The sequence below is a fragment of the Crocodylus siamensis genome, chromosome 3 (genome assembly GCF_052110815.1).
Source record: "Crocodylus siamensis isolate JL-2025a chromosome 3, ASM5211081v1, whole genome shotgun sequence".
NCBI classification, from domain to species: domain Eukaryota; kingdom Metazoa; phylum Chordata; order Crocodylia; family Crocodylidae; genus Crocodylus; species Crocodylus siamensis.
The window spans coordinates 247,302,697-247,315,856 of record NC_143397.1 but is presented as its reverse complement, the minus strand read 5'-3'; the positions used below and the strand labels follow the sequence as shown (position 1 = coordinate 247,315,856).

General features: G+C 45.2%; 1 protein-coding gene across 6 annotated transcripts in view; it reads left to right on the top strand.

Moving 5' to 3' along the window:
- Nucleotides 1-13,160, top strand: part of ST3GAL1 (ST3 beta-galactoside alpha-2,3-sialyltransferase 1) — a 122,170-nt gene that overhangs the window by 83,534 nt on the left and 25,476 nt on the right. For all 6 annotated transcript variants that reach the window (XM_090040683.1, XM_090040686.1, XM_090040689.1 and 3 more), the window contains one exon: nucleotides 2,602-3,416. In XM_090040683.1, coding sequence (XP_089896809.1) covers nucleotides 3,114-3,416 — 303 coding nt within the window. In that variant the 5' untranslated portion in view covers nucleotides 2,602-3,113. The remainder of the gene's footprint in view (nucleotides 1-2,601; nucleotides 3,417-13,160) is intronic.

Genomic DNA, 13,160 nt, shown 5'->3' with positions numbered 1-13,160 from the left:
GAGTATCTGAAGCCCCAGGCTGAAGAGTCTGGAAGAGAGGATACTTGCTGGTGGTAGCGCCACACAGACATGAACCATTATATGTGTGTGTGTGTGTGTGTGTGTGTGTGTGTGTGTGTGTTTATATGTGTGTTTATGTGTGTATATACAGAGAGAGAGAGAGCTATAGATATAGCTATATATATATACACACGCACTATATAGCTCTCTCGCTCTCTCTCTCTCTCTCTCTATGTACACACACACATATATATATTATTTGATGCAAACCTCACAATATTTGGTAATTTTCTCAAAATCCCTCTGGAGTCATGTGAGTAACTTGAGATTCGGCTTTCACTTCATCAAAAGCATGTTTCTAGCCTTGACCGTTGATGAAACTAGCCTGATGACATGAATGTCAAGTGCTCAAAAATCAGGAAACAAAGAAAGATCATCCAAAACATTTTTTTAAAATATCTCTTGAATGGTCAAATGTTCAGGGGCTGTCTCTAGGATGTTTGGTTTAGCAGCACTGCATCCACGCATCTCTCCTGTTAGATTTCTCAGGGTGTAGAAATCAGATGTAGGTCAGGTCTTTCACTTAACAAGCAATTCCATTGCATTTCCTTGTCCCTTCTGATCTCATTACGCTGATGCCCACAGACGTCCAGATCCCTATACTTGGGAACCGTCTAAAAATGCCGGGCCTCCTTGGAACGGATTCCAGCCACGGCGTGGTGCTCTGCACACAGCAGGGACCAGGTCGGATCTAGTTCTCGAGGACGAAAGCCTCCCGCTGGAAGCAGGAGTGAGAAAGGGGGCTGTTTGCCCAACTACGCAGCTGTTGATTGGGCAGCACGGAAGTGGAGTCCGTTCGCATGAAGAGCTCAGGGTTTTGGCCAGGAGGCGGGATTGAAAAGTGGGCAAAGGTGCTGTCTGCCATCCGTCTGCTCTTCTGTCCTTACAATGCACACTGTGGTAGTGGGTACTTTGGGGCATCCTCCAAACCCACAGCTGCTAGGATATAGAGTGGGAGGCAGTAGAGTCTGTGCGGTCATGTTAATGTAAAGGACAACACAGGTCCTGGCACGTTTGCCCTTACAACAGGCAAACCAAATCATCTTTGCCCAAGAGGTGCACGCTGCCCAGGAACAGCTGTCAGGCTCTGACTCCCTGTAAGTGGCTTTGTCGAGTCCCAGACTTGGCCTTACGAACAGGAATTAATTGAATGCGCAACCCACCTTGGAGGCCTCTAGGTATCGTCCTCCCCCATCGGACAGATGCAAGCACAGAGGCTCTAGAGAGGCGGAGGGCAACATTTTCCAAAGCCAGCCCTGATTTCAGGGGCCTTTTCTACAAAGGTGCTGAGTTCTCTCAACTTCACTGGAAGTTACTCAGCACACCTGAAAACCAGGCCCTGTATTGTCCCATCCTGACTCTCCCAGTTTGGCCATCGCTTTTAAAAGCATTTTGGCCTCAGCTATTTGCCCATGGTCACAAGGAGCCAGGAGACAGACTTGGGAGCCCTGACTCCCAGACCTGGGTTTACACTTGACTCCGCTCGTCTCGTGGCCTTATGTTGTGAAATACAATGGCTTCCCATAGCCATGGGCCTCTTAGACATGTACAGAGGTAGTTTAAAATTAAAATGCCAAAGTAACATAAAAGGATTTAGAAGGAACTCACTTTTCGTTTTTTAATTTAAAAAAAAAAAAAACAAAAACTTCCCCCATTTTATTTTAAATTGTTCAGCGTATTAAATAATTCATTATTTGTTCCATTTTTATAGAAAATGTTATTTTAAAGTGGCGCTTTCACACACACATTCACATTCCAATAATGCAAGCTGTATTTATCACCCCAGAATTGTCTGCTTTTTTCAGTAAAAACGTTTGAAAAATTATCAGTGCTGTGCTGGCTTCTTACAAACACAGAGGACATGTCGAGCATTCAGTCAGTAGGGAAGTAGAAAAAAGCTACGGGTCTCTCTCAGTCTCCAGGTCAGAAAACAAATTAGGCATCAACTGGGGGCTTTGCCCTGTTAAACTCCCGAGGCCAGGGGCGGTGGTGGTAGAAGGAGCGCTCTTCCTGGGCTCCTTACCCCGTGCATCAGCATATGCAGAACGCGGCAACTTCTTGCTTGACGTTCCCCTTCCCTGTTCTGACAGCCTTGATCCTGCTCTGTTAATCGTAAGGCTGGCCATCACCCGAGAACATGTCATCCAGAGGAGTGGGTGCATGTCTGTCTGTCTGACTCCCTTTCCCCCAGCCCCTTTGCCCTCTGCTTCCCTCCGCTACTAGTTATAAATACTCAGTGAAGCTAGTGGCCGTCAAGGTCAGTTGAAGGTGTTGAGCTGATTTAGCACGGTGTCTGCACACTGTGATCAAAAAGGGCCAAGATGCCTTAGCTATATACCATTAAATCAACGGGCAGAGATTCAGCTTTTATAGGCTGACATTTCCTCCCTTTGGAAAGGCCACCATGAAATTTCTCACTGTGCAAAGGCCTGGAAGCTGTATCTGCTTTTATTTCCAGGGCTCTTGAGATTGTCTGAAGCTGTTGGGTGGGGAAAGCAAACCACAAAAATTCATGTGTTTTCTTTTTGTGATTTTGTGCAGGTGGCAGACAACTCTCTGTGGCTTAAAGGAATATGAAGGCATCTCTATCACTTGGGACACGGGCCATGAGATGATCTAAGCAACCACACACGAATGAAACCATTTTCAGGAAAAAGAAGTTTTGTCTAGCCCTTTCGCTTGCCTCAGTAAACTCAGGCTCTGATACTGCTATTAATTACCTCTCAAGCTGCTGGAATGGGAAGAGGAAACTGCGGTTATCAGTTTTGATTAAACCCTCCATGGGAGAAACTGTAACGGTGTGAGGAACGTGGAAGAGAGATTTGGGACAATTTTAAACTGGTTTTAAAAAAAACGTTTTTTTCTTCTTTTTTGATGCTTGTGGACAAAATTAAGACTTGTCCCTTCACAAGAGAGAGAACTGAATTGCAGTGCTGGGCCTGAACACCTTCTAATACTAGAAATCCTGCAGCGTCCCCTCTTTGCCTTAACCTGGGTTACTGTGTCACACCTTGCCAGCTAGACCTGAGGACCCCCCAGGGAAAACCATCACCATGAGGAGGCGGCATCTGAAAATGTTCTCGTTCCTCTTTGTGTTCATAGCGGCGATGTCATTCTTCCTGAACTACAATCACTACGAGGCCATGGTCAGCTGGGCCCCCCAGCAGATTGTTATGCAGTTTTCGGAGCAGTTCAGAAAACTGATGAAACACTCCAGGAGACCCTGCAGCTGCAAGGCGTGCGTGTCTGAGCTGGGACTTTCCTTGTGGTTTGATGAGAGGTTTAATCAAACTATGCAACCTCTCTTGACCACCCAAAACGCCTTGATTTCTCAAGACAGCTACAGGTGGTGGCTGGTAAGTGGGGAGCTGGGCAAGTGCCAGTGTTTTTATTGTACCGTAATCGTTATTTGTTTGTATTGCGGTAATAATTCGAGGCCTGTGCCTCATAACAGGGCCAAGGCACCGTCCAGTAGTGAGAGAGAGTTCCCACTGAAAGAGCTTGCAGTCTAAATAGGCAAGATGATCAAAGAGTAGAAAAAGTCGGTATTATTGCTCCTGTCTCCCTGATATGCACACGCTGATTTGCCCAAAGATGCAAAGGTGTGTGGCAGAGCTGAGAATTGAACATGAATCTCTCAGATCTTAATACAATCCCATAACTACAAAATTCTTCTTCTTAAAATCTTGAACATTTTTTGTGCCTGTTCCTTTTGTATAGCTTATATTTGTAATAATGCTTATCTTACCTACAATATTTAAAAGCAGCCAAGGCATCCTGAGAGTATTAATGTTCTGCTTGCATAGTTTTAAGGTGGGGACGAAATAAAAAGAAAACAAAAGTTGCAGAATGACTTGTGGAACTCCCTGCCATAAGGTACTACAGGGCTTCAGAACTTAACAGGGTTAAATATATTAAAAATCCCATATGGATAAGAATAAGCAGTGTTTTATTGGCTAATATAATCCAGGGGTGGCCAGCCAGAGGCATGCATGTCACTAATGGCACAGGCGGCCTCCGTGTGCGTGACACATGGCAAATAAGGCGGGGACAAGCAGCACAATGGCAGGTCAGGCAGGAAGCAGAGCAGCAGATGGGGTAGGGAGCACGGGATAAGACAAAAAGCAGAGCAGCAGATCAGGCAGTTGAGGTATAAACATTGCATGAGCAGGGACTTTTGAAACATTTCAAGCGCCCTCATTTCATTTCGAAGCTGTCTCGAAGCTTTTTGTTTCGTTTCTATTTTGCTGTGTCGAGCTCAAAACGCATCAAAACAGCTTCGAAACGCTCGGTGAAATTTCACACAGCCCTACTGATTACAGGTTCAATCCTGTGAGATGATGAGCACCTCCAGCTCCTACTGGTCTCTGCACTAAGGTGAATACTTGCTGTCAGGAGGTGCTCAGCAGCTGCCAGAATCCTCCTATGGTGGCGTACTGTTTTCAGAGCTAAACCCTTATGTCTCAGTGGAGGATGTCCTTTATGTAACTCTCCATGTAACATCCACCCTGAAAAAAGAGCTTTTTAAGCTGTGACCTGGTAGGGGAAGTTTCTTAGTTAGAGGGACCCCCCCCCCATATGTAGGATGGTAATAACACTGGATTTGTCTTGCTGTACTTGCCAGGGGAGTCCAAGCAAGCAGAATTTAGTAGTCATCCTGGAACCTGGCTCCTATTGTCATTGTGAACGCCCATACTTTTATAAAAAAATGTCCTGGGATCTTTAATAGAGCCATGTCAACAACGGTTTTCCTATGTCGTGGTCAGACTGGTAGTGGGGAGATTAGTTCAGGTCAACCTGAAACAGAAACTTTGGAGAGGGATGGGTAGAAGAAAGAGGAAATCATAGAAATAAAGGGCTGGAAGGGGCCTCGAAAGACCATCAAGTCCAACCCCCTGCTCTGGGCAGGAACACTGCTGTGAATAAATAATTCCAGCAAGGTGTCCATCCAGTCTCCTCTTGAAGACTTCCAAGGTTGGAGATGGCACGGCCTCCTTGGGAAGTCTAGTCCAGATGGTGGTCACCCTTACCATAAAGAAGTTCTTCCTTACATCCAACCTGAAACCGTCCTCTAACACTTCATGGCCATGGCTGTTTGTCCTCCTGTGGGGTGCCCTAGTGAACAGGTTTTTTTTTCAGATCCTGATATTCACCCCTGACATACTTATCTACAGCCACCAAGTCCCCCCCAGTCTTCTCTTCCCCAGGCTGAAGAGTCCCAGGTCCCTTGGTCTTTCCTCATAAGGTTTGTCCTCCAGGCCCTTCATCATTTCTGTGGTCCTTCTCTGGACCCTTTCAAGATCCTCCACATCTTTTTTGAAGTGTGGTGCTCGGAACTGGACACAGTACTCCAGCTGGGGTCTCACCAACGCTGAGTAGAGAAGAGGGTCATGAAATGAAACTGATAACAGTAATCATTTTGATCCAGCCAAAAAAGCCAAAAATGAAAATTTTCATTTAATTTTCAAATAATTGAGCCCCTTCAAAATGTTCCATACTGTTTTTGTTTTATTTTGTATTTTAAAGATGTAGGTGAATTTCAAGATGTATACAGCACTTTAACATGAAAAGTCAAAGGTTCTTGTTTGAAAATGTCAACCCTTAGGCATTTTTACTTTTCCAATTTTCTCCCCAATTTTTTAAAGCCAGATGCAACTTACATTTGGGGAAAATTTTGGTCATCCCAATGCTTCTTCTTTTTTTTGGCTAATGTACTGTCAGACAAAAATATTTGGCCTACATCTAATTTTAAATAACCAGAAATATCCAGGTCTCCATTTCTATGTCTTGTCTGAAACACAGTTCTGTTTAACTGAGGACAGAATTTTGTTCTTATGTTAATGGATTTTTCGATAGCCTCTTAAATCTGTGCTGATCTTAAAAGTGATTGTAACATTTCTTGCCAGCCCTAAAGGGAGCATTACAACTTAAGGTAATGGCCGGATTTAATTGGCACTTGTACCAACTTACTTATTTCTGACTTTCTGACCATAATAGTGCTAGAAAAAAATGGCTACTGAAGTGCTGGTGCTTTGATGGGAGCTATTTAAAGTTGGTTTTTTTGGAGAACAGAGACTGCAAAGTAGCAAGTTGGGCTGGGTCCCTGTCTTATTGGTACTGTAATTTAGATGCCATTGTGACTGCAGTGGAGATATTATCTATCTGTGAAACTATAACTTATTGCCGGTCAACACAAATGAGTTGTTTGGCACTGTGCTAGATGCAAAAATAGCCATCAACCCAAGGAACCTGCAGCCAGAAGGCCCAATGCTTCTGCCATTGCTCTAATGTGTAATGTTTTATTAGGAAGGAAGGGTAGTTTGTATAAATAAGCACTGCATCATGAGACCTGCCAATTGGCTTAAACATGACTGTTTTATGAAAACATTGACAAACATCTGAAGTGAAAGGACCGAGGAACAATGTTAAACCAGCCCTTTTTTACCCAGCAAAGAAGTAGTTCTATGAAGTGATGACACAGCAAACTTTATTAAACTGCTGCAAACATGAAGATGGCTAACAAATAAATGAGAATGCAATACAGATAATGCATAATACAGATATACCTAGATGTATTTATAATCAATTATAAAACTAGAAGCCGTTATAAATTATGAGCTAAACAGACTTACAATTTAATATAATCTAAACCCCCAAATCCTGAGAGTCCAGACAGGTGGCCAACCTGTCAAGAGGATCTTACCCAAAACAGAGACTAAGTTCTAAGGGGCACAGGATCCTCCGAACATCTGCAGATGGGAACTTCAGCACAGAATGCAAAAGGAACACATTTTGGATCACCGGCCCTCTTTTTATCCTTCTTCATAGGAAAGCCTTACAAAATGAGCGTAGAAACCTGGACAAATATGGTAATAAAAAGATCATTATGTCATCCTATTAATAAAGATGGTATAAACCAACCAAAATCCCTTTATCAAGATTAGATGTTCTGAGATTAGCTAGTTTTCCGAGAAGTATTTCACACCGAGAAACCTAGTTCCATTTTTCTCACACTGCTTTTTGTTAAATTAACTTATGCTAATGTAACAGTTAGCCTCCTAAGGCCTACTAAAACACTATACTATGGATAACTTAATCAAACGTATTCTAATGGTCTACAGCAGGAGATAGGCTTTCTTCACCCGTTCCCAGGCATGTGAAACATGACAATTTAATCTGTTGTGTCTTTGTTTAAAGCAGTTCAGCATTTTTGAATGCCCTGTTATCTTCTTTACATTGCTTTCGTCTAAGCAAGCTGACAAGGCAATCCTCCATACTAAAAAACATGCAGTCATATTCCACACTCAGCTCTACAGTCTACTGCAGAAAATGCAGAGCACTTGCTGTAACTCAGATTAAAAATTCAACTTTATTTCTCAAAAAGATATTTTGGGGCTTCCTGTGCTGTGAATCTTTTCTCGTGTTATCCCCAAGGGGCACCTGTATACACGTCACAAGGTTTAATCTTAATTAAATAGGTTTATAAGATTTAAAAAGCGTGCAAGAGCCTTTGTGTTTGAAAGTTGGCAGGTCCTGTTGTGTGATGCAATGTTTTTCTGCTTATATCTGCCTCCCAGCCCCCTTCTTTAGCTGACTTACTTGTAATGGTATTTTCTCTGTTACAGAAATGCTAGGTATGCTTCCACTGTTTGAGTTAGCCTAAAGATAATGCAGCAGTAACAACCGGGTCCATATTTTTAGCCTGAAGCATAATAACATAGAACTAAAATCAGTGGGAAAGGCCACCATTGTCTGTCTAAAGCCCATAGGGAACCAACATCAAAGTAAGCTTTTCTTTAAAGTGTTTTGGGGACTAGTTTTGTTTTAATCTTGCAGGTTAGGAAACATAAAAAATTAAGAGCTCAGACTCTGCTTTCACTTACCCTGTTGTAAACGCAGAGGGACTCCACTGAAATCAGTGTATTAAAGCTGCAATACTTCAGATCAACTTCAAAGTTCCCCTGGCGATCTTAACTGCAACACGTAGCCCGTAAACTACTGCATGACCAAGACTTTATCGTTTGTTTTGTGACATTTGGTTGGGTTTTGCCACTCATCTAAAACAAAAAATCAGTTACTACTTCTTGTGGGCGTTGAGAAAAAACTTGAAAATATGATCTTTTAAAGGGTTGAAAACCAAATGACTCATCAAAAGTGCATTAAATGCCCCCCTCCACACACACACACTGCCTTTGCCACACAGATTTAGCTTAAGAAAGTGCATTGTTTTACTAGATCCATGTTCATACATCATAGGAGACAATCTGGCCCTAAAACGTTTGCAAGCAGTCCTCAGACTAAACATGACTGGTTCCTGAAAACCGGGTCTTGAATTGAAACGTTGTAACTCGGAACCAATTTTCCCATAGGAAACAATGTTATAAATAGGGGATTGGCTCCTGAACCAAGGCCGGATACCTTATTTTCACCAAAAATACCCCAGAATTTTGTATTCGATCAATTATAGATGAGTAATATAGCTACATGGATGTATTTATATTGTAAATAGCAATCTCATTGATTTGGAAGGACTTCTTTGAGGCGACTTTGCTGGACTTCTTGAAGGGTTCTCGGTTGGACGTTTTGAAGGGTTCTTGGCTGCAGTCTTCTCAGGAGTTTTGGCTGCAGGTTTTTCTGGAGTCTCATCTGCTTTCTTAAAAAAAGTGTCCAAGGAAGTTTGGACAGATGTTCTCCGGGGAGATGGGCGACGCAATGAACTTGTTCGCTGGTATGGCGTGATGTGGCATTGGGTCAAATGTTCTGAAGTCGAAAGTGATATCGGAAGTTGAAGCAGGGTATCAATTTATAAGTGCTGTAAGTGCAAAGCATTGTAACTCGAAACGTTGTAAGTTGAGGACTGCCTGTACAGCAAAGGAAGGCAATTATTTCGGGCGGAGGGCTGCTTACTGAGTTTTGGCAAGCCGTTGAAGGCCGCATGACGGGCAGCTGGGGGCAGATAAATATAACATTTCCAAATATTTTAGGGGCCCCGCAGGCTGGCTAGAATGGCCTGGTGGGCCGCATTTGGCCCGCGGGCCACATTTTGCCCACCCCTGCTGTACAGTCTAAAGCAGACAAGAGGAGGGAGGGGAAGCAGAGAGTTAGACAGGTAAAACACCATGCCCCATATCAAACAGCACATCCAGGCCATAGCCAGGAACAGACCCCACACTCCTGACTGGCAGTCCAGCATTACAGTTTGCTGCTTCCCATTGAATTCAGTGGGTTCTGGATTAGATTTACTGTTAATACTTAACAAATCAAACAAGGGAGGAGATCATTAGCGAGCACATTCCTGGATTAGATTTGTAATTTGCTGTCTGATGGTAACCTACGTTCAAGTCCCAGCATTAATCTCAAAATCATTGTAAAATGATTTAGAAATTAATTTACTAAATCGTTCTAAAATGATTGGATTTTTTTTAAAAAACACACAGGAAGCAAAGCAAATTTGCAAATGTAGCTGCAGCAGTAAAACTCAGCGAGAAGTGTTTGGTACAGCTGCTAATTACATCACTGTGTTAATCTACAGAATTAACAGAAAGACTTACCGAGCACTTTTCCAGCACAGAGCACAGTGCAAACATCCGTCCTGACAGCAGCTTTGTGAGGCATATTCAAGATCATCCATAGTGTATAGACGGAGAAATCGAGAGAGAAGCTGAAGGGAGAGTGTGAGTGTTTAATGAAGATGCTCTGGGCTGGAAGTGTGAAATCGCCATTGTGCCGTGCAGCACCTCAGACCACTTCACATGGGGGAGATCAAAGCCTGACCAGTACTGGCAGGGGCAGGAGTAGAAGTCAGGACCCTTCCAAGTTGTCCGCTCTGCTTCTTTCCTGGGCTCAGAAACAAGCGCTACCCACTCATTCCCACTCCCACCACAAGCCCAGCCAGGAGGCAAGAGCAGACAGCTTGGACAGCTTTTGACTTCTACTTTGCCGCGTTGCCCAGACGAGGGACAAGTGGCTTGTTTCTCCACGGTCAGCCCAGGCATGGCATGCAGATGGTGCAGACGTGGCAGCAAGTGGCACGGGAGGCAAGTGCGTTCAGTATGTGAGTCTCAAGCACCAAGTTAAAGGGCGTGCTGGCAACAAGAAGTATTGTGGCACTTGCGGCGGGGATGGGAATCGGAGTGGCACTTGGGGAAGGGGAGAGATAGAAACACCAGTCCTGGAGTAGGTGTTGGGGGGTCACTGCTGGCGCCAGGTCGGGTCCTACAGGGGTACATGCTGCTGAACTCAGCTCGTGTAGCAAAGCGATTCAGCGACACCGGGCAGCAGAAATGGCCAATTGTGAGGGTGGGTGGCATTGTTTCATACACTGGACTTAACCTGGCACGCTTGCCAGAGGCATTGGCCAGCCACCGGCCTGAAAAGGAACAACACATAGAAAGGGGTGTTTCCCCTGTTTCCTTTGATAGAGAGCATTTTTGCTTCAGCTGGCCTTTTTGCTTGCATGCCTCGCAGAGCAATCAAGGAGATGGAAAACATACGCAAATGACTCTAGGAGGATGTGATTGTAAAACCACAGATAGAGAGGGTATTTCAGATGTAGGAGATGCATATCTGATACTATTTGTAAGTCAGTTATCTTCTGAAAACTTGAGTAGGTTTCAGGTTTGCTGTTCCTGCACACAGCTTGCTTATAATCACAGAGGCTCAGCCTGGTGTAGAAAGCAGCACTATTTGATTCCCCCTTTCTCCGGACATGTGGGTCAACGCGGCATTTATAGTGCTGGGGAGGCGCCTCCGTGGAGCGTGGTGGAGCGTTGACTCAGGGACCCCGGGACTGTCAGACACATTTCATCCACGAGAACCTGACTTTTGAAATGCCTGTGATTTAGCTACGTTGAAATAGATTGTCAAGCCAAGCCAGCAAGCAGTCTTCAGTAACCATTTCCCACACGTAACGTTGAAAGTTTTCAGAGTCAGCAGGTTCTGAGCTGACTGCGTGCCTTGCTGTTCTAACTCGGTTGTGAGGACTTTCCAGAGAGAATCAGGTTTGTGCTGAGATTGAGCGTGGAAAATTCAGTCCAGAAAAACCACACAAATTGCAGCGAGCGATAAGGATATGGAAACAGAGCGTTTGCAATGTTTGCAGGGTCAGGAACAGGAACACCTCTGTTTTAGGTTTATCTAGCCCCAGCAGCTGGCTAAGGGGCACTGGATGTGTCTGTTGTGTAATGCCGTCCATTGTAGCCGTGGTTCTTGTGAAATACTCTCCCGTTTCCTCCTGGCTTCTGTAGCTGTGTTTAATCAAATTTGTTTCAATGAAATCACTCCAGATTCATGCCAGCAGAACAGAAAGGAGAGTTTGTATATAAAGGGCCCTGTCCCCTTCTATTCTCCAGGCAGCCTTTAACCCTTCAAAGACATAAAAAGATCATTGCACCCATCGCATCCCTCTAGCCGTGCTTCGGTTCTGCTCGGGAAGACAATGCCGTTCAGTCTCTCTACTTTCAGGTGCTTAGGACGTTCTGAAAAAATTACCCAGTGGTCTAAATTCTCTCAGGTATATGATCAGCTCAAGGGTGCCTTTCTGGAGAAAGATTTGGATGACAAAAAGAAAAGATGGCATTTTCTGAGGAACCGAAGGACAAATTCAAGTTTGCAGAATGAGAAGGAGAGAAATATCTCTGTGCGTGTTCAGATAACCCAGAACAAGCTCCTTCAGAGACGGTCGTATTCATTGTAGACATAGCACCTCCCGCCCAGTACAGCAACATCAATTAAAAGACCCCCATTCATTTCTGTGGGTTCGGGTTGAAGGATCAGTCCTTAAATCCCTTTGATCCGTATGAAGAAATTTGCTTTGAAAATGCATTTGGGGTTGGATTTATAAACACATCACTGAGCCTGTGCTCTCGGCACGTGCCCACACACCCACCTGGCAGAATGAGCTCGGCAGGCACAGTGCTAATGTCGACTACTCTGGCTTTACTCTGCATCTTGCCTTCTCCTGGGATTTGGATGAGTCTCACCACTTACCCCCCCGTTGTGGAACTGGCTTCTGCACAGTGCCACTCCTGAGAATGGCCGCCTGAACAAAGATGGGGGAAAGTACAGAAATCGCTCATGCCATCTCCTTTCCTGCACTGAAATACCGCAGGGAATATTGAAGGTGGTCAGAGAAGGGATCTGCTTGTGTTGGAGCAAAGGCACTATCATAATGGCTCATAATGGCTCACCTGTGGTCCAACTAATCTGGCCTCCAGTAGTGTGCAGTGCACCTGGCTGGAGAGGAAAGCATAAGAAACCAGGTAGGAAATAAACTGCCCCCAGGGAGAGATCCTTTCTGACCCGAACTTGAAGGTTACGTCGCTTCGTAGATCTCTGCTGTGATTAGGCATATGCTTGTTCTCCCTATACAAATGTAATCTCCTCTTGGTAAACTCCTGGCCTGGGGGCTTAGAAGCGTGCCTCCCAAATTAAAGCAGCGAAGGTGCATCCGAGTGTGTGATGCACCTGGGGGCCCACACTGCCTGCGTCTGACCTCACATGCCAGGACGGGGGCCCATGCCGACGCATACACTCAGTCTACCGTTCAGGGCCACGTTGGTAGCAGCCCCTCCCCCAGTCAATCCATGGGGATCTTTGAGTGCCAGATAACACAGCGCAGGGTGCTGGATCTGGCCTGTGGGCTGAGGGTTTAGTACCCCTTTTGTAAGGGAAGCCCTGTGCGCTGGGCACATAAACAGAAGGAGGGGCCCTTGTCCCCCTTCCCTGATCCTTGCTTGGAGCACACCCGGGGCTTGCTTGGAGCACAAGTTCCATGTAGCCGATGAGAGGGGGGTCATGCAGCAGCCCCCGTCCTGCCTTGCAAAGAGGAAAGGCACAGGAAGACCCACACAGCAGCACTTTTCATGGGTTCAACGGTACCCTTCCATGAAGGCACTACTGAACTCACAGCTCGGCCAGAGCAGGTCCCCAAATAAAAGAAGCACGACTTCCCTAGGGAGGGGCATATGGTTTGCAGCCCTCGACTCCTGCCTGCAGTAGCACGCTGCCTCCCTACCAGGGAATCTCCTTGCAGAGACAGTGGGCGCTTTCTAGAGGCAGGATGCGCAGCAAAGACCTAGCAGGCCTACTTAGAGTGGCTC